This window comes from Moschus berezovskii, chromosome 22 (genome assembly GCF_049115385.1).
Source record: "Moschus berezovskii isolate FMDL1 chromosome 22, NW_MosBer_1.0, whole genome shotgun sequence".
Taxonomy (NCBI): Eukaryota; Metazoa; Chordata; class Mammalia; order Artiodactyla; family Moschidae; genus Moschus; species Moschus berezovskii.
This window is the reverse complement of record NC_142481.1, coordinates 41,893,512-41,915,176: the sequence shown is the minus strand read 5'-3', so window position 1 is coordinate 41,915,176 and position 21,665 is coordinate 41,893,512. Positions and strand designations below refer to the sequence as shown.

Genomic DNA, 21,665 nt, shown 5'->3' with positions numbered 1-21,665 from the left:
CACTCAGTCATGTCTGACTCTTTGTGACCCCATGGACTGCAGCATGCCAGGCTTCCCTGTCCACCACCAACTCCTGGAGCTTACTCAAACTCTTGTCCATCGAGTCGGTGATGCCATCCAACCATCTCATCCTCTGTCGTCCCCTTCTTCTCCTGCCTTCAATCTTTCCCAGTATCCAGATCTTTTCCAATGAGTCAGCCCTTCCCATCAGATGGCCAAAGTATGGGAGCTTCATCTTCAACATCAGTCCTTCCAATGAAAATTCAGGGTTGATTTTCTTTAGGATTGACTGGTTTGATCTCCTTGCAATCCAACAGACTCTCAAGAGTCTTCTCCAATACCACAGTTCAAAAGCATCAATTCTTTGGTGCTCAGCTTTCTTTATGGTCCAACTCTCAAATCAATACGTGACTACTGGAAAAACCATAGCTTTGACTAGAAGGACTTTTGTCGCAAAATAATGCTCCTACTTATTAATACTATACCCCATTATAAATCAAAGAGGACTGGAAATAAAGTTATTCACATAGATTTGAAAAGAGAAAGCAAAGAAAAATGAAGTTTAAGCCAATTAGGTAACTAAGAACAGAACAAATATGCCACTTAGGGATAATTGTAAATTCACCCTATGGGGGAAAAGTGAACCACTCCTTTAAAAAAAATCAAATAATTATTTGAAAGTCTCACATATAATTAAAACATCGAAAAAGAGAGTTCCCTGGCGGTCCACTGGTTAGGACTCTGCTTCCATTGAAAGGGGCGCTAGTTGAATCCCTGATGGGGGAAATGATACCACAAACCACTGCAGCTCGCACAAAAAAGAAATATAGGAAAGAACTAGAATTGGTGAGAGTGATGCCAAAATTTGAATTTAGGCAGACAGGCCCTTACTATTACCTTGGTTTTTCAGATTAGGACACGCAGGTGATAAGTATTATTTCTGAGAACACTTTGAACAATAAACCTTAACATGTCAACCTTTCTTAGATACTTTCTCTTCAGTACAACCCTGCTGAATGGGTCTCCCGATGAAGAGGTACTTGAAATGTAGAGAAGTCAGTTTTATTTCAGGCCTCAGATATGCAGATGACACCACCCTTATGGCAGAAAGTGAAGAGGAACTAAAAAGCCTCTTGATGAAAGTGAAAGAGGAGAGTGAAAAGGTTGGCTTGAAGCTCAACATTCAGAAAACTAAAATCATGGCATCTGGTCCCATCACTTCATGGGAAATAGATGGGGAAACAGTGGAAACAGTGTCAGACTCTATTTTGGGGGGCTTCAAAATCACTGCGGATGCTGATTGTAGCCATGAAATTAAAAGACGCTTACTCCTTGGAAGGAAAGTTATGACCAACCTAGAGAGCATCTTAAAAAGCAGAGACATTACTTTGCCAACAAAGGTCCGTCTAGTCAAGGCTATGGTTTTTCCCGTGGTCATGTATGGATGTGAGAGTTGGACTGTGAAGAAAGCTGATCGCCGAAGAATTGATGCTTTTGAACTGTGGTGCTGGAGAAAACTCTTGAGAGTCCCTTGGACTGCAAGGAGATCCAACCAGTCCATTCTAAAGGAGATCGATCCTGGGTGTTCATTGGAAGGACTGATGCTAAAGCTGAAACTGCAATACTTTGGCCACCTCATGCGAAGAGTTGACTCACTGGAAAAGACTCTGATGCTGGGAGGGATTGGGGACGGGAGGAGATGGGGACGACAGAGAATGAGGTGTCTGGATGGCATCACCGACTCGATGGACATGAGTTTGAGTGAACTCCGGGAGTTGGTGATGGACAGGGAGGCCTGGCGTGCTGATTCATGGGGTCGCGGAGAGTCGGACACGACTGAGCGACTGGACTGAACTGAAGGAAGAGGACGAGAGAGGACTTTTTTTTAATATGATTTTTGAGCCCCGTGGGTCTCCGGCCTGGACTACATTTCCCAGCAGGCCGTGCTCCGAACTACGGGTGCCGACGTGAGGTCCAGCGCCGTTGGCGGCGGCGCAGTCGCCGAGAGGGCGGCCGACCGGCGGGCGCTTCGCGGTTTGAATGGCTGCGGGCCCGGGCCCTCGGCTCACCTGAGGACCCGCCGTACAGGTGTACGCTATGCCGTCGGGAGGCGACCAATCGCCGCCGCCCCCGCCTCCCCCTCCGGCGGCGGCGGCCTCAGATGAGGAGGAGGAGGACGATGGCGAGGCGGAGGACGCCGCGCAGCCGGCCCGGTCGCCGGCCCCTCAGACCCAGCAGCGGTTTGACGAGCTGTGCAGCCGCCTGAACATGGACGAGGCGGCGCGGGCCGAGGCCTGGGAGAGCTACCGGAGCATGAGCGAGAGCTACACGCTGGAGGTGCGCCCGGGGGAGGAGACCAGCGGCTTTCGGGGCCTAGCGGTCCCGCCCCGCCGCGGGGGATGGGGGCCCTTCTCGCTCCGGCCCGGGCGCCCCGCGGGGGGACCCCCGGGTCAGCCCCGGCTCTCCCGGTCCCCAGCCTGGAGCGGGAGGGGAGCCCTTTCTGCCCACTTCCGTCCTGGAAACCTGGCTTTTGAAAAGCCCTTTGCGGTCCTAAAAGTCAGCTCTCTCTCGGTGCTCTCCCCTCTCCGGTTCCGAAGGGGGAACAGCCTTCACCCTGAACTAGCTCCTCGGGGCTGAGGTCGTGCTGGGGTCTGATTACAAAAATTACCGCCGTCTGGTTGGCAGACTGAACAGGTGCAGTTGTCAGGACCGTCCTCAAAAGGGATGGGGGTGGGGGGCTTGCCTGCGCTCTTACTGAAATTAACCCGATTTTAGCGTCTGCGTTTCCAGGCTTCTCCTTAAGTTCTTTGCAAGCTGTACCTAATTGCCTTTGTCCAGGCATTGCCATTTGAGTAAATGCGTTACGTTTCGGGCTGTGTTTGTGTATTTGTAAACAAAGACGAATCTTCCCGAGGGCGGATGAAAAGGGCTTTCTGCCTACCTGGATATAGACTCCTATCTGTTTCTAGGAAGTCAGGACTGCGGCGATCTTGAGGACCTCTTGGTCACCCAGACACTGCACAGGATTCTTAAGAGTCGCTGTCATCTAGACATGTTTTGTCCCTTTCTTCGGACGGGGCTCGCAATTGAGAAAAATGGCCATCCTAGCCAGTGAGGCTCAACTCTGTAGGCACCTCCCCTTTACGGGCCAATGGGAAGTGACACGGAAGTCTGTATTGTTTATTCGCTGTCTGGCTGCCCGTGGGAGTGGTATTTAAACTGCGGGCCATATGATTTTCTTAAGTTGTTTAATAGTTTGTGGAAAGAGTAGGGCAAATAGGCTCAGAATGGGAAGCCTAACCGAGGTGTTATTTAACTGTAATACAGTGTTTTTGCCTGTGTGGCACTCACTAAGTTTCTTCTTCTTATTATTTTTTATTCTTGCATTAATAGAATTTTAATTTAGTTACATCGGAGGCGGAGGCGGGGGGAAGCTAGTAATGTACTGGCTTTAGAACCTGTCAGGCCTTGGTGACTTCAGGCAACCACTCCAAACTCAGTTTTGTGATATGTCAACTTGAGATATTTGTACCTACTTTACACAGCTGTTCTGAAGATTAAGTAAGGTAATGTGGAATTTCTGGAGCATAGAGCATTCGTGGATAGTGCTTTAGAATTTACAAAGCTCTTTCACATGCTTAGGTGATCTGACTGAATAGGCCATGTTATTGTTTATTTCCTAGTGATTCCTGTGACAAAAGAGAAGGACTATTTTTGGTGATAGGCATAAGTGCCTCCAAATAAGCTCTTATTTTACCCTCAGGGTAACCTTGTAAATTAAATAGAAAAAGCATAATTTTACACTTTTTATGCTTAACTGACAGTGGTTAAGTCATGTGAAGCCCAGGGTTATATAAACAAGTGACAAATAATAGATGGTTAGTTATTTTTAAAAATATGTGTATGATTGCTCGATTTTTTTTTAAAGACTTTGATCTCAGGTTCTTAGATCAGTTTACCCAATAAGTGAATCAATATTCATTTATTTTCCAAATACTTGTCCATCACCTGTTCTTTGCCAGACACTCTTATCTAGGAGCTGGCCGTAGAGCAGTGCACAAAGACATCAAAATCCCTGCCCTTGTGGAGCTAGTAGTCAGGTATGCTGTAAGACCATGTGGGGTGTCAGTCTCATGGAAGTGTACCATGGAAAATAGAATTCACTTGATATTTAATATAGAATACTGGTTATAGACTTTTATCTTTTGATTTCTTGTATTTTCTGTCCTTGTTGGGACTTCTAAGGTATATGTTCTGAGAGAGAGAGAGAACCACTTGGACTCCCTATTGCCTTTCATGATCTTGAAAGTTGTATCACTTTCATCCGTGCTGTTGTTGGAGCCAGATCAAAGTGAAAGAACAAACTTATACTTCTCCTTGGAAAAATGTGTCATAAAAGCATTTGGGACAGAAATATCATTGAAAATGCAGTTTCCCACAAGCATTTTTCAACTGAAATATATATAGTTCATTAGCTCAAACTCAATTTTCTTTCTTTCTTTTTTTTTAATAGGGAAATGATCTTCATTGGTTAGCATGTGCCTTATATGTGGCTTGCAGAAAATCTGTGCCAACTGTAAGCAAAGGGACAGTTGAAGGAAACTATGTATCTTTAACTCGAATCCTGAGATGTTCAGAGCAGAGGTAACTATGTTCGAGTTTTTAAAGTGCGGCTAATATAAAAACCTAGTGATAGTAGGAATTCTCTTTTTCACTTTCTGAGCCTTTGTGCCTGTGGAATGCTAAATTTAGAAGTTAGGTCATGGTTTTTCTTTGCCACATCTAAGTTAGTACCCGTTATGTTTTATTTCTTTGGAGAAAAATATTTAAATTTTAATGTATTTGACACTTAAATGAGGAGTTTACTATTAAAGGTTATGACTTACCATTTTGTAATTATTGGGAGAATTCTAAGTAAAGATATTCTAAATTGAAAAGGTAAATATTTTATGGTATTAACCCTGCAACTACATGCACAGGACTGGTATCTTCTATAAGTAGTGTGTAAATACCCAGTTTCCTACTTGAGGGATAAGTAACACTTAGAAAATCAGTTAGAGAGAAGGCAAAGAATGTTTTGAGGAGGAGGCAGAAATTGCTTTTTCTATCTGTTGTGTAATTGAATTGATTATGTTTCATTATTTGGGCACTTTGGGTTAATTTTCTCATGGCTTATTAAAGACTGGTGGGAAAAGGATGTTTGGCATTTTGGAGGAATACCACTGTCAAAACTTAATGGACCTGCTGCTGCTGCTAAGTCACTTCAGTCGTGTCCGACTCTGTGTGATCCCATAGACGGAAGCCCACCAGGCTCCCCCGTCCCTGGGATTCTCCAGGCAAGAACACTGGAGTGGGTTGCCATTTCCTTCTCCAATGTGTGAAAGTGAAAAGTGAAATTTGAAGTCGCTCAGTCGCGTCCGACCCCTAGCGACCCCACGGACTGCAGCCCACCAGGCTCCTCCATCCATGGGATTTTCCAGGCAATAGTACTGGAGTAATGGACCTAGTGGTTTAAAAAAATCACTTACTTCAAAATAATTAACAAGAAATGCAATCTTTTAGCTGTAGTCTATTTATTAATCTTGAATTTCATCCTGAGTTATATTTAGGCCTAAGAACAAGAGGCAGTTGATAAAGAATTGAACACCTCGCTATAAACCTTAAAAAGGTGTTAAGTATAATCATTGCAAAGAAGCAAAGTGGAGACAGAGTAATCTAGTTAAATGACAGATAAGGAACTTTAGAAGCAAAGGTCAAATTATGGAATAATCATTATAGACTTTACTAGACTAAACTTATCTAATACTTTAACACAAATAATTTCTCAGACTTCAGTTTTGTTTCCATTTCAAAAGCTCAGTTTTTAACTTCTTACCTATGGGTTCAGGTTACTTACTTTTCTGCCATAATGGACTAAATGAATTAAAAACAAAGAGCAGTTTGGGAGAAGATATTTACAATGTAACAACAATCAATATCCAGAATTAAATAAAGAACCACTAACAGTAGTTAATAATTGACAAATAGCTACTAAAAAATGGGAAAAGTATATGATTTCACAAAAGCCTAAACTCAAGTAGCTAATAGATGTAACAAATATATTCAGTCTCACTAGTAATCAAAGAAGCTCAAAGTAAAAATTAGATATTATTTCACTCTCATCAGATTGGGGAAATTTATACTATATAAATACTATTATTTGGGCTTCCCAGGTGACACTAGGGGTAAAGTACCTGCCTGCCAATGCAGGACAGGTAAGAGACGTGGGTTCGATCCCTGGGTCGGGAAGATCCCCTGGGGAAGGGCATGGCAACCCACTCCAGTATTCTTGCCTGGAGAATCTCATGGACAGAGGAGCCTGACAGGCTATAGTCCACAGGGTCGCACAGAGTCGAACACAGTCGACTGGAGCAACTTAGCATGCATGTACAATATCATTATGCAGGGAAATAGGAACTCTGTATTGCTAATATACATTAGAGAGAGTATAAATTGGCACAGTCACTCTAGTGGGAAATTTGGCAGCAGCCAGTAAAGTTGAAGATGCATGTTCTCTGACTCAGCAATTCTATTTCTTGGGGGTAATTCTTAAATTCCAGTATACATGTATAAAAATGTGTTCATTATAGCATTTTTTTGTTACAGAGAAAAATTAGAAGCCTCAGTTTCCATTGGTTGGGGAGTAAATGCAAAAAAATAGTAGTTCATATGGAGGAATATTTTTAGCAATTAAAATGAATGAATTCGATCTATCCATATCAACATTAATCTCATAAACATTACTGATTGGGGAATTCTCTGATGGTTCAGTGATTAAGACTTCACACTCTCACTGCAGGGGGTGTGAGTTTGATAGGGAACTAGGATCCCACATGTTGCAGGACAAGGCCAAAAAACAAACAAAAAGCCATTATTGAATGGAAAAGTAAGTTACAGAATGCTACTTACAGTATACTATTTATATAAAATTTTAAAATCAGACATACAAAAGATACTGTTGCTGGGTACATATATAACCACATAGTAAGTATGAAAACTTGGATGAGAAGGACTCAGACTGTAGAATGATGGTTATCTTTGGGGAAGAAGAGTGAAAAATAGGATTGGGGAAAGTACAAATGAGAACTTTGGCTGTTTCTATAGAATCTGAAGCAAACATGTGGAAATTTATGTGCTACATTAATATCCGTTGAATCAGTTGGTACGTGAATGTTGGTTTTGTTCTCTGGTTACTTACTTATTTTATAGTGTTGATGTGTATTTCATAATTTGAAAAAAAACTTTAATCTCAGAAAAAGAGATGAGGAAAATTAGATTTGGAAGATGCGAGAAATAAACTGACCTGTGAGACTAAGCTAGTCAGAGTCATGAGTTGTGATTTTATATCACTGTCTAAAAGTAATAGTGAGTTAATGTTGATTTACTTTTATTTACCTATATTTGTACTAATTATGAAAATCTCACTTTTTATTTTTACTATCAGCTTAATTGAATTTTTTAACAAGATGAAGAAATGGGAAGACATGGCCAATCTCCCTCCACATTTCAGAGAACGTACTGAGAGATTAGAAAGAAACTTCACTGTTTCTGCTGTAATTTTTAAGAAATATGAACCCATCTTTCAGGATATTTTTAAATATCCTCAAGAGGAGCAGCCGCGTCAACAAAGAGGAAGAAAGCAGCGGTATGTTTTTATATTTGTTAAGCAGGAATACACACTCTTCTTTCTGTGCTGCAGTTTTGATCCCTTGGTCTTCATCCCTCAGTTTATTTTGCTAGTCCTAAGAAATCAATGTGATTTCATAAGTAATCTTTTTTTTCTCATCATAATTTCTTACTTTTCATTTTCTGTTAGCTCTGAAGAGTTTAGCTTCTTTCATGTTGTAAAATGTCAATCTTTCATGAACAATGGAATCTTTGTTCATATAAACTTTTCCTTTTCCTTTAAGCAGCCAACAGTGCAACAGTGGGACTGTCGGTGCTCTCACCCATTAGCCACCTTGGGTATAGAATTTGATTACTTAATTTTCTTATATTGACTGTATTGACTTTTTCTATTACTTTCTACATATTATAATACATATAAACTCTTTATTTGACTTTTATGTCAAACTGAGTAAATTCCCCTGAAAAGGCTTCTCCTTGTATTTGGATGTTTGCAACCAGTAAAAAGTAGAGAAATTCGGTTGAGGGAGAGGAGTCGAATTAAAACTGTCATGAAATTGTGCTTCTGACTGTGTCTGCAAAGTCTGAAAACGTACTCTGGCTCACTGTCTTCCATTTTTCCTGGCAGATAAGAGCAGTTATGGGATACAAATTCTCTACTTTTCTCAGGAAAATTGTTTCATAAAGTAGAAGTGGAAATAGAACTAGAAAGATGTTGACAAGAAAAGTAGGGGAAAGGGAGTTGTTATAATTGAATGAATAAAGTTTGCTTCTCTTTCAATATATAAAAATGTTCCCAAATTTTGATGGATGTTTATAGTAAGTGAGCATCTTTAAAAAAAAAAACAATGTACATTTTTATATAGTTGACCCCACTTCTATGGAAGCAGCCGGTCTGGTTTGCTTGCAGTTTTGGGGAATTGTCTGTTTATAATGAAGTGATAGAAGCTTGTTTCTGAGTCTGAATGAGATGATATGATCATTTATAGAAAAATATAGAGTATCTTCTTTCCTTAAAGTGTTGCGGAAATGATTTCATATTGTATTTGCTTTGATATATATTATTACATATATATATTATCAGTTCAGTTCAGTCGCTCAATTGTTTCCAACTCTTTGCGACCCCATGAACTGCAGCACGCCAGGCCTCCCTGTCCATCACCAACTCCCAGAGTCCACCCAAACTCATGTCCATTGAGTCAGTAATGCCATTCAACCATCTCATCCTCTGTCATCCCCTTTTCCTCCCACCTTCAATCTTTCCCAGCATCAAGGTCTTTTCAAATGAGTCAGCTCTTCGCATCAGGTGGCCAAAATATTGGAGTTTCAGCTTCAACATCAGTCCTTCCAATGAACACCCAGGACTGATTTCCTTTAGGATGGACTGGGTGTATCTCCTTGCAGTCCAAGGGACTCTCAAGAGTCTTCTCCAGCACCACAGTTCAAAAGCATCAATTCTTCGGCCCTCAGCTTTCTTCATAGTCCAAGTCTCACATCCATACATGACCACTGGAAAAACCATAGCCTTGACTAGACGGACCTTTGTTGACAATGTAATTCTATAATATAGAATTTTATTCTATAGAATTTTCTTAATTTTGTATGTATATATATTGCTGGAGAAGGAAATGGCAATCCACTCCAGTATTCTTGCTGGAAAATTCCATGGACAGAGGAGCCTGGTGGGCTACAGTCCTTGGGGTTGCAAAGAGTGGGCCACAACTGACTGACTGAGCTCATACATATTAGGTGTATATATTACTTAATTTTAATTAAGAAAATTCTAAGATAAGTTTACTAAAAGTTCTACATGTATATCACCCTAATCATAGTAATAATAATTCATACCATCTACTGAGCATTTATTATGGTGCAGGGACTCTGCTAAGACTTAAATTAAGCATGTATTACTTGAGTTAATCACTACTTCAGCTTTATGAGGTTGATACTGTTGTTATAGGTGGGGGGAAACAAGCTTTTGAAAGGCTAAGTGATTTGGCCAAGGTCACACAGTAAATGTGGAGCTCTTACTGGAACTTAAAGAGTCTGCCTGAGAGCCCATGTTCTTCTTATAAACTGGTCTTTGAAAATTTATCATTGAATATTTATTGAGAGTTTACTATATGAACTACTTTGTTAGGTATTATGTAGGGCACAAATATTAAAAATAAAAAGGCCAAAATCCAAACCCATCGTTACTGTCTTTTGAGAGCTTACAGTAGGTATTACAAGGTAGAGGCTTGTATAAATGCAAAAGATAATAGACATGTAGGACTTCTGAGGCAAAAATAATCCCCTCTGTATAAGCCGGTTAGGTAATGTTCCATGGAGGAAGCAGAAACATGTCTGAAAGGACGGGTGGAACTTTGGTACCCATCATTTGGTGCCCATTTTGGTGAGTTTGGAGAGAGAGATGTTCTTCTATGCAGAGGATGAAGAACGAAAATACCACAGCAGCACAGAGGAAATTTGGCTAAGTTGGTTGTTTGTTCCAGAGTTCTCAAGTTACAGAGCCAGTTTGGGGAGTAGGTTAATTTTTTTTCTCCCTTCCAGTTTTATTGAGATATAGCTGACATACAGCACTATATAAATTTAAGGAGTGCAGTATAACGATGTGACTTATGAAATGATGACCACAGTATGTTTAGTGAAAGTTCAGCATCTCACAGAGAGATACAGAATTAAATAGAAAAAAAAAAATTCCTTTTGATCAGAACCCTTTAAGATTTATTCTCAACAACTTGCATATATTAACCTACAGCAGTGTTAATTATATTTATTATGTTGTACATTACATCCCTAGGATTTATCTTATAACTGAAAGTTAGACTGGCTTGAGGATTAAGCCTAAAAGTTTGACTTTTATCTTCTTAGGCATTAAAACTACATAGTTTGTCATGTGTCTGTGGTGGGAAAGCTGCTTTTAAATCAGGGCCATGACATTTAACCCTTGCCATCAACTGGTGAATGAAGCCCTACAATATGCTACCCAAGGAGAAGTATCTTTTAGCGGATGAGGAGACTAAAGCACATGGAGAGCAAGGGTACTGAGTTAATGACAGTGTGGGAACTAAACCCCAGTCTTCAGCTTCTCCTCCTCAAAACACCTTGTAAGAATAAGGCTATTGGGATATGGAGCCAACACATGTCTGATCTAAACATTGGCAGAGGTTTTGGTAGAAAAACCAGTTTAAAACAGGTCTAAAACTCCCTTTAGCAGATGACTTAGCAAATACAGGTACTCTTTTATTTTTTCCCCCTCTTCTTTCCTACAACAGTCCCTGCAATAGGTACTCTTAATGATAGAAATGTAAGGAATTATAGGAAGCCCAGAATCTCCACTGAAAAGTCCTCTCGTGGGCCTTCCCTGGTGGTCCAGGGGTTGAGACTGTGCTTCCACTGCAGGGGCACAGATTTGATCCCTGTTTGGGGTAAGATCCTGCATGTCATGCAGCATGCTCCCCCCAAAAAAAGTCTTTTTGTGACTTAATATAATCTGGAATGTCTTTAGAGAGTGAGGGTTTACAGTTCATCAGCTGTGATAGAGGGGAAAAAATTGGAGGACTATCTGACTGCATGAGTGTGTGCCAAGTTGCTTCAGTCATGCCCAACACTGTGTAGCCCACCAGGCTCCTCTGTCCGTGGGATTCTGCAGGCAATAATACTGGAGTGGGTTACCATTCCCTTCTCCAGGGGATCTTCCTTACCCAGAGATCAAACTCGCATCTCTCATATCTCCTGCACTGGCAGTCAGATTCTTTACCACTCGCACCACCTGGGAAGCCAATCTGACTGTATAGGTGGGTCTTAAAGCAACATTAGCCTTGCTGATGTCATCAAAAGAGCTATTGTTATTTTGTTCATTTCATTTTTATTGTTATTTTGTTTGTACCCTTATTCTAACAAGGTGCTTTGAGGAGAAGCAGCTGAAGACTGGGGTTTAGTTTCCACACTGTCGTTAACTCAGTACCCTTGCTTTCCACGTGTCTTAGTCTCCTCATTCACTACAAGGTCCTTCTCCCTGGTTAGCATATTATAGGGCTTTGCTCACCGGTTGATGGCAAGGATTAAACATCATTGCCCTGCTTTAACAAACTTGTTAAAATATAGAACTCGTTTTATGTTCTGCCTTAGCTATCTTGACCTGGAAAAGCTTCTACAGTTCTTCAGGATTTTTCTTCTGAGTGAGCTTTCCCTCCCTCCCAGCTATTTCCTTACCTGTGTTCGATTGGAGCAGAGCTTCTTGCACCTTTTCCAGGAGAAATGAATCTGCTGTCACTCCCTCTAACTGTGGGGTTTGTTTCTCACCTAGTGTACAGTCATGTGTCGTGTCTTTTTCTGATTCTTCTGTTATCTCATGACTTTTTTCTCCCCCCCAAAGGCGACAGCCCTGTACCGTGTCTGAAGTTTTCCATTTTTGTTGGGTGCTTTTTATATATGCAAAAGGTAAGGAAAGAGTAATATTTATTTCAATATTAGCTTACTTAAAAGTTCAGGTACTACTACTGTCAACCTATAATGTGTATCAGGAAAAGATGCTCACTGAAAAATTTCTCAAGGATTTGAATCCCACCTTCATTTTTTAAAGTATTGCCATTTTATAAATCTTTTGAATTTCTTTTCTTTCTTTCTGTTTTTTTCCTTTGATATTTTCTCCCTTCCTCCCTCTCGATCTCCCTCTGTTTTTTTAAAAATTATTTATCTGTTTTTGGCTGCACTGGATCTTTGCTGCTGTGCACGAGCTTTTCCCAGTTGTGGCGAGCAGGGGCCCCTCTCTAGCGTGGTGCACAGGCTTCTCACTGCAGTGGCTTTTCTTGCAGAGCGCAGGCTCCAGGGCGCTCAGGCTTCAGTGGCTGCGGTGCCCCAGCTTAGCTGCTCCGCAGCATTGGATTTCTTTACAGTATACCAAATATCATGCATTAAATGGGATATCCTTTAGTTTTGTTCTTACACAACATCTTTTCCAAAGCATATTATCTCTGAGTTATGGGCTGAAAACACATTAGTGTGTCTGTGCTTTTGTCTTGGACTTGTATTTTGCACACGACGTGCCTTACATAATGGAGTAAAATCATTCTCAAAGTAATTTAGATTACTTTTTATGCCTTGTTCAGATAAACATGCTTGATCAAATGCCTTTAGATACAACTTATTTTTGCTACCCTCTCTTCTCACTTAACCTGCCCAAGGTCTGCATTCAGTGAAATCCATTTTTATGACTATCATTGTCCTGTGTTTCTATGTAAAAATGATTCTTAGTAATTTAAGGAAGAAAAGAAAGTACGGTTCCTTAGCTTTTTCTGTAGACTGTGTAGAATGCCTTTGCCATTAAGATAGCCTAATAAAATGCAAAGTTAAAATCAAAGAGTTATAGAGCTGAAAGGTGTTTCTTCAGGAGAGATTCTCACTATTAGGTCAAGTTACTGAGGCCCAGAAACCAGCTGCTGGAACAAGAGCTAGGATTTGAAGCCACATCTTCTAGCTCTTGGTTTCATACTGGGTGTGTGGGCCCTCCAGCAGGGATGTGTCACTCTGTTGGTGTCACTGTGATTTGTCTGATAGGTTACAACTTATCCTGCCTTCCCCGAGCTGCATGCTTGGTTGAAAAGAAAAATCTTTCTTTGTCAGAAGGGTTGGTTATTTTTGCTTTCCATCACACTGCATATTTCTTTAGTGCAGATGAAGGTGGTGTGATCAGTGGCATGAAATGTAGAACATCTTAAGAGCACGTAAACTGTTTTCATGATGGTTTGAATATTTGCTGCCCCTTGGCTTACCGTGACTGGTGTTATATATGATATTTATCTTGGCAGTAGGTTATGGGCAGGTATATCTGACTTAGAGGATTTTTATCTGTTTTATGTCTTTTATCGTATATGTATACTTGGAGGTAAGTATTTAGTACTGGTATATAAATTACTGGAAAAGAAGTGTATTGCCCTCAAGTAGGTTTTGGTCTCAGTTGAGCAACTGGAGTGGCATATTTTTTGTCTCTACAGTTAACTCAGTGTTTGAATTTTATCTTACTGTTATTAATTCTGTCTATAATTATTTGGTCTGAAGAGCCTTTGTCTACTCACAGTCCAGTGCTGTGATCATTTATGATTCACTACGATCTTTTCCAGTAGAGTAGATTAGTTGGTTTTATTCAGTTCTTGATTTCATTATTTGGGGTGTATTCTTTTATGGGCATCTTTTTCATGACTTTGTGTGCAACAGTGGGCATCCCAGATGATCTCATTCCTAATAAATAAGCTAACATTTGCCTGTTATCTTTATTGACTTCCAATGGCAGGTACATACCAGTGACAAGTTTGGGCTTGTTATGAAGGACTTTGTGGCCTGAAGACCGTTAGGCACCACTTCCTGTTTTACATGCTATCCCAAGTCTTTAGTCAGATTATCTTTGTCGATTGAAAGATAAAATATTTCGCAAAGTGGGATTTATTTCTAAAGTCAGGATTGGAAAGGTAGACTCTGTCGTGTTAGAAGAGTCCTGGAATTTAGATTCTGATCTTTAGGGGCATTTAAGTTTCTCCTAAGAAGTTACTGGGCTGCAGGTTTTTTCCTTCTATGGCAAGTACACACCAGCGACAAGTTTAGGCTTGTCAGTGTGATGGACTTTTTCATTTGAAACTGGTAGATACCACTTCCTGTTTTACATTTGAGGAATTGAGTATATTTTAATATTAAGCATCTTTATAGTCAAACCAAGCAAGTTAGTTTGGTTATATCAATGCAGAATTTAACCTATTAATTATCATTTGTGTTTTTGGCAACAGAAAAATATATTTTTCTCTTTCTTTAATTCATTTAAATTGATTTGTTGAAATGTTTCACCCTTATAAAAATGAATTGCTTATCCTGATATGCTGAGGTAAGTGGTAACTTTCTTTCAAGGAAAGAAGAAAAAAGCCTGAAACAAAGTAGCATGAGTGTGTGTTTGTATTTAGTATGAAAATGTTGAGTTTCAGAAATAATTCTTCAGATGTATGTTAATTATTTAGATTGAATTAATCTGTTACTACAAGAATGTAAAATCAATATGAAGCATATATAAGCAGTGTTTAATGGAAGGGGGGATATCTTAAAGATAGAAAATATCTAGAACTATGTTTTAGTTTCTAAGAATAACTCTTTTAACTGCCTGTAACAACCTGTTTTCAATGTTAGAGATAACCCAGAACTACAAAAGTTATATGTTTCTATAGGTTTAGGTTTATTTTTTTTTCTGTTGCCAGGCATCAACAATTATTCCCAGGATATTTGCTCTCGAACTGAAATATCTTTTATTGTGATCCTGTTGCGTTAGTTTGTATGAGCTTGTATTACTACATCAAAAAGCTTTGAACTATTACTGTTAGGGGTCTGATTATAGTTTCTGGTCTTTTGAAAGTACATATATGCTAAAAAATAATTATATTCATAATTTTTGAGCTTTTCCCAAATAAGTATTTATACCAGTTTTCCTGACAAAAAAGTATTTTCATGTACAACAAGTTCTTACAGCTTGAGATAATTTATGAAGTTGTGTTCAGAGTTTTCAAAAGAAAAACCAGTGAAAGTAAGTTTGGACAGGCATTTAATAAATGTTTATTTAACAGCTATTAAGTGAATGGCATTTTTAGTGAAGTTTTGGTTTTTCTTAAACTCTTAGAAGTTTATTAAACAATAAGTAATATTTCAAAATGTAAATTTGCCAAAACACTTTCTGTAGCTCTTGAGTCAGCCTTGCATATTGTTGTATAATGTCATTTTAATTAAAGGAAGAGATTATTTTTATAATATTGTAAAGTTGATGCAAGTTTGACTCTATAATTGTTTATAATCCTATAGGTAATTTTCCCATGATTAGTGATGATTTGGTTAATTCTTATCATCTTCTACTGTGTGCTTTGGACTTAGTTTATGGAAATGCCCTTCAATGTTCCAATCGTAAAGAACTTGTGAACCCTAATTTTAAAGGTAAGTTTGTAAATCAGGGACTTGGATGACTCACATGTCTACACTATGTTTACTCTTGGGGGTTGTATACATAGTACAGGTTTCCTAGCATCAGAGAACATAAATGCTTTTCCACGCTTCATCACCATAGTTATCCCAGAGTACTTAGAACTAGGAGTTGAGCTCTCTGTAAAAATATTTGTAGAAAAAGAAATCGCAGATATCACAACGTTTTAAAAGTGTTAGATGACAACTTTAGAAGTTTCTGAAATATATACTCGATGAGAAGAAGGAATTTAGAAATCTGGAGTAGCAACGATGACATTCGAGCTGACGGTGGTTTTGTGCGTTGGCAAGCTTTATGCCTGACACACAGGAGGAGACCAATGAAGATTTCTTGAAAGGTTTATTCATTCAAATCTTCTCTACAGAAGAGGAGTGCCTGTGGTTCTAAAATAATGAAAATGCATTTTCAGCTCTAAAAGGTGTGTGGAAATGATCATTATTTTGGTAATGCATTTAGTAGGCTTTAAGGTGTAGAATTTCTATGAATGATATACAGTGAGAGGCCAAGTTATGATTTATAAAGCAAATATTTAAAAAGTACTTATTGAACTAGTATGTAATGCTCTTGCTGCTTGAATAATACCTTGGTAGGATTCTGAGTGATTGTCAGTTTTGAAGTGGTTATGATTAGAATTTCAACTTGTCTGACTCCCAAGGTAGATTTTTAAAGTTAGTGGAGTTAATTACTTCTGTTGCTCCTGGTTTGGTAAGTCTAGTGTTCTCTGTATTCTTTCCTTTCATTTATTTTCTTCCTAACTCCCTTTTGTATTTCTATATCACTGGTTCCCTTCATTTTTTCCCATCTTCTTTTATTTATTATTTGTGTTTTTTTTTTACTTTGCATTGAGTCTAGGGCAGGAAGGGCTATAAAGTAATATGATAAAAACATCTAATATAATTAAATCAAAGTATATAAAGACTGTGTGCTTTGAACAGTAACTTTTCTCAAAGTGACTTTTTTATTTGACTGTAACACTTTTTTGCAAAATTTTATTTTTCTGTTTTGTAGATATTATAGTAGTATAAAAAATAAATTTTTAGTTTTTCTTTTTTAACTCTCTCCAGATAGATAACTGAATAACTGAAATCTTTTGAGTCATAATAAAAGCTTTACTTCTATTTGCTATTTTTGAAGTGTATTTAAACAGTTAAATTAGCACCTTACACTATTTCCTATACACACGTGTGCTAACAACTCATGTGCTGATTAGACTCTCTGTTATTTATATTTTAATTTATTACAGTTAGGCTTGTTGAATGCTACCTGATATCTCTGTTCTGTGCTTTTACCCATCATAGGTCTGTCTGAAGATTTTCACGCTAAGGATTCTAAACCTTCCTCCGACCCACCTTGCGTCATTGAGAAACTGTGTTCCTTACATGACGGCTTAGTTTTGGAAGCAAAAGGAATAAAGGAACATTTCTGGAAACCTTATATTAGGAAGCTTTATGAAAAAAAGGTTTGTAAGTAGAAATAAATGATTTGAAAATATTTTCTGGGTAAAGACTTGATTTAATGTGATGACTTAAGGATCTTTTTTTCCATCATAGCTCCTTAAGGGAAAAGAAGAAAATCTTACTGGTTTTTTAGAACCTGGGAATTTTGGAGAGAGTTTGTGAGTACTTCTGTTATAAAAAGTGTTTTCATACTTTATGTGCTCGGGAAACGTCAGAGTTTAATGTTTTTATTGTTTGTATCCTGGAAATTTAGAATATGTTTTGTGGCAGAATATAGGGATGCAATAAAAAATTCTATCAACTCTTACTCAAAGCACGTGTTTTGAAGTAGTTGAAAATTGTGCAGCTGTTCTTTAAAGCTTTAATAGTTAAGTTTTGGGATCATGATTTTTGAAAGAAATCCTTTTGGAACTACCCAGGTGGCGAATGGTGATGTGGAAGCACTGAGGTCTTCATAGGTGCCTGGAGCAGCCAGGAGAGAGAACTCGACTGGCAGCTTGGTACAGGGTACCCACCCTGGAATACTGTCAGCAAAATACACTTCTTGTACAAGGCATGAGCATAGTGGAGCACGCCTGCATTTCTATACTCCTCAGTTTTTATCTTAGTGGTCCCACCAAAATTTAACTTTCACAGAACTATTAGAATTTTTAGTACATGAAAACAATGAAACAAGTAGCCTCGCACAACTTCAAATGGCAGTTCTGCGAGTGTACATTTTGCCTGTTTGTTTTTTCCCCCTCTAGTAAAGCCATCAATAAAGCCTATGAGGAGTATGTTTTATCTGTTGGGAATTTAGATGAGCGGATTTTTCTGGGAGAGGATGCTGAAGAGGAAATTGGGACTCTCTCAAGGTGCCTGAACACTGGTTCAGGAACAGAGACTGCCGAGAGGGTGCAGATGAAAAACATCCTGCAGCAGCACTTTGACAAGGTGAGCCAAGCCTTGCCAGAAGAGTGGCAGCACAAGAGCAGACATGCCGGAGGTTCTGCTTTATTTTGGCAATTGTGTGTGTATGGGCATTTTACTGGCTTCCAGTACAAAAAAGAAAATTCACATCCTACCTATTGCAGTTGAAAAGGTTATCTCTGTCTTTATTATCTTAACTTTTGTTGACCTTGACTTTCACAAGTTTTGGTTAGATCTGCAGAAATGAATTTAATATAAATGTCAACGAATGCATCATGCTGGTTGTTGGTTTTGAAAAGATGGGCCAGGAATATATAGCTTTTACATACTGAACATAGTAGGCATTTCGAAAATGATTGACCCAAATTAGTCCCTTCATCTAAGCCACTACGGAAACTGAGAACCTGTAGTCTTTTAAGAAGACTCTCTTACACTGAGTTTCGGGATCATGTGTTCTTTCAGGCAGGATAATGGAGACTTGAGAGTTTCCCTTCTGTTGTGTGGTGTTCATAGAAAATAAGCAACTTGTGACAGGTACTTCCAGAGGCAAGAGTGGCTAATTTCCAAGGGGTAACTCACCTGTAACCCCAGACTTAAGGCTGGTTTGCTTTTTTTCATTCAGCAAATATTCTCAAGATATTCTATATACCAGGTTGTGTCCTAGACACTGGGACTACCCCAATGAACAAAACAGCTATGAATATCCTGTTTAATATTCTGATGTGGGGAGATGGATAAGAGATAACCAAACAAGTAAATATATAGTATATCAGATGATAAATGAAGAAAACTAAAATAGAGTAGTAGAACAAAGTATTGAGAAGAGAGAATGGGTGGGCCTTGGGCTCCTGGGTGTAGATAGGATGGTTGGAAAAGACGTCTCTGAGGAGGTAGTATTAACGCAGACCTGAAGAAGGTGAGGAAGCAAGTTATGGGAACAGCTGGGAAATGCATTTGAAACCAAGACAACAGCAAAGACAAAGCCGTGAGGTGTGGACATGGTTGGCCTTTTGGAGGAAGGGTGAGTGAAAACACCAGTGTGGCAGAAGTTGAATGAGTGAGAGAAGCAGTGACCGAGAAGTGAGGGGGGTGGACCAAGGGGACGGGCCGAGCATATAGGGCTGTGGAAGCCGTGGGAAGATGTCCACTTTGCTCTGCTCGAGAGGAAAGCCGTTAGGAAGGTGTTGTAGAGAACAGTACTGATGGAATCTGGTTTACATTTCTAAAAGGGCTCGTGAAGAGGTGGGATGGGGCAGGGGTGGGAGGCTCTTGCAGTGATTCTGGTGATAATTCATGGTGTCTTGAATCAAAGAAATGGTTGTATTTGGGCTCTGTTATGGAGACAGCATCCACAGAATTTACTGATGGCTTGGATCTGGGGTGTGCAAGAAAGAAAACAGTGAGGACTCCAGTTGGGTGCATGGTATAAAAGCTAATGTCCTTACAGATGTCTGGAAGGTCTTCAGTGATCTGGCCCCACTCCCTCTCTGAATTCATCTCTCACCACCTTCTTCCTCCCCATTTCCACTCATGTCACATTAACCTCCTTTTTCCTTCTTCAGATATGCCAAGCATACTCCCAACTCAGAGCAAGCTGTTTCCTTGGCCTATGGTGTGTTTCTTCAAGATACTCACGTGGTTTACTTGTTCACTTCCTCCAGATCTCTAATAACTTGACTACTATATAAAATAATAACCACCAGCATCCTCCCATACCTCAAGACTTCCTTTCCCTCTTACTCTGTGATTAGTGTTAGTATTAATCACTGTCTGATGGTTGGTAGGTAGGCAGATAGAAAGAATTGTTTATCTGAAGATGATAGAGAAAGCCAGAAGGAGGAAGAGGGGAAGGAAGGATAGATGGACCATTCATTATCTGTCTCCTTGCATTAGAGTCTAAGCTTCATGAGGTCTGTGACAAGTGTTGTGTTCAGTGCTTGTAGGCATTACATAATTATTTACTATTGACAGTTCCTGAGGGGAGAAAGAACAAGTCTCAGTTCAGTTCAGTCGCTCAGTCATGTCCGACTCTTTGCGACCCCATGAATCACAGCACGCCAGGCCTCCCTGTCCATCACCAACTCCCAGAGTTCACTCAGACTCACCTCCATCGAGTCGGTGATGCCATCCAGCCATCTCATTCTCTGTCAACCCCTTCTCCTGCCCCCAATCCCTCCTAGCATCAGAGTCTTTTCCAGTGAGTCAACTCTTCGCATGAGGTGGCCAAAATATTGGAGCTTCAGTATCAGTCCTTCCAATGATTAGGGGGGTGAAAATCAAGAGTTACAGTTATGAGTATGTTCAACGTGAGATGTCTTTTAGACATTCTAGTAGAGGAGCTGAGTAGGCAGTTAAGAGATACATAAGACTAGGGCTTCCCTGGTGGTCCAGTGGTTAAGAATCCACCTGCCAATGTAGGGGACACAGACTCAGTCCCTGGCCTGGAAAGATTCCACACGCTGTGAACTAAGCAACTAAGCCCATGAGCTGCAACTACTGAGCCAGCACGCCTGGAGCCTGTGCTCGCAACAAGAGAGGCCTCCAGAATAAGAAGCCTGATCATCGCAACAAAGAGCAGCCCCCACTTGCTGCAACTAGAGAAAGCCCACACACAGCAACCACTGTTGAAGCCAAAAAAAAAAAAAAGATTAAATCTTTAATAGAGAGAGATATAAGACGAGTCCACAGCAAATGTAAAGGCTATATATAAAAGTACCTGTGTGTGCGCGCTCAGTCGTATCTGACTCTTTGCAACCCCACAGACTGTAGCTTGCCAGGCTCCTCTGTCCAGGCAAGAAGACTGGAGTGAGTTGCCATGCCCTCCTCCAGGGGATCTTCCCGATCCAAGGATCAAACCAGCACCTCTTTGGTCTCCTGTATTGGGTTCTTTACCTCTAGCGCCACCTGTGAAGCCCATATGTAAGGACTTCACACACACATATACATAGAATCATTAGGATACAGATGGCTTTTAAAGTTATGGAATTAGGAGAGGTTACCTAGTAGTATAAGTTGACAGGCAATAAAAGCGGTCTAAGGAGTTAAAGACTCTTCTTGATCAGAATGCACAGGAAGTTTTAAGCTAAGAACTTAAACGGGGCTACCAAGGAGCCCCGTGCCGACCTTGAGGACTGTGGGCAGGAAGTTGTTTGTGGTTGTCTTACCTCGTTTCCTTTGTGGAAGCACTGCTGCCTGTAGGCACAGTGGTGCGATGCTGCCGGCTGCAGTTGCTTCTCCTCCCAGAAAGGCACCGGGTCATACACAGGGAAGACGGTGGCTACAAGAAAAGCTGCTCAGGGACTCCTCTGGTGGCCCAGTGGTTAAGACTCTGTGCTCCCAATGCAGGGGGCCCAGGTCTGATCCCAGTGCCGCAACTAAAGAACCTGCACATGGCAACAAAGATCCCAAGTGCAACAACTAAGAACTGACGAAGCCAGAAAAAAAAAAAGCTGTTAAGTACAGAGAGAAATCTTCTGAATGTAGTTAATCAACCTAGATCATCTTATTGACCTAAAAAAATTATAGAATTAATTTCTTTGAAGCAGAGTGGAAGTCTTGGCTCTACTCTTAAGTCACAGAGAAAGCATATAGATTTATTTCTGTACAGTGGATTTCTGTGTTTT

General features: G+C 40.0%; 1 protein-coding gene across 2 annotated transcripts in view; it reads left to right on the top strand.

Moving 5' to 3' along the window:
- Positions 1-1,979: 1,979 nt before the first annotated feature.
- RBL2 (RB transcriptional corepressor like 2) overlaps positions 1,980-21,665 on the top strand; it is a 43,584-nt gene continuing 23,898 nt past the window's right edge. The window contains exons 1-8 of one of the 2 annotated variants that reach the window (XM_055412779.2): positions 1,980-2,337; positions 4,514-4,644; positions 7,484-7,684; positions 12,047-12,111; positions 15,502-15,630; positions 16,975-17,135; positions 17,227-17,291; positions 17,880-18,066. In XM_055412779.2, the coding sequence (XP_055268754.1) occupies positions 2,098-2,337; positions 4,514-4,644; positions 7,484-7,684; positions 12,047-12,111; positions 15,502-15,630; positions 16,975-17,135; positions 17,227-17,291; positions 17,880-18,066 (1,179 nt within the window). In that variant the 5' untranslated portion in view covers positions 1,980-2,097. Of the gene's footprint in view, positions 2,338-4,513; positions 4,645-7,483; positions 7,685-12,046; positions 12,112-14,521; positions 14,543-15,501; positions 15,631-16,974; positions 17,136-17,226; positions 17,292-17,879; positions 18,067-21,665 lie in introns of those variants that run through there. The other variant, XM_055412782.2, reaches the window with a different exon arrangement.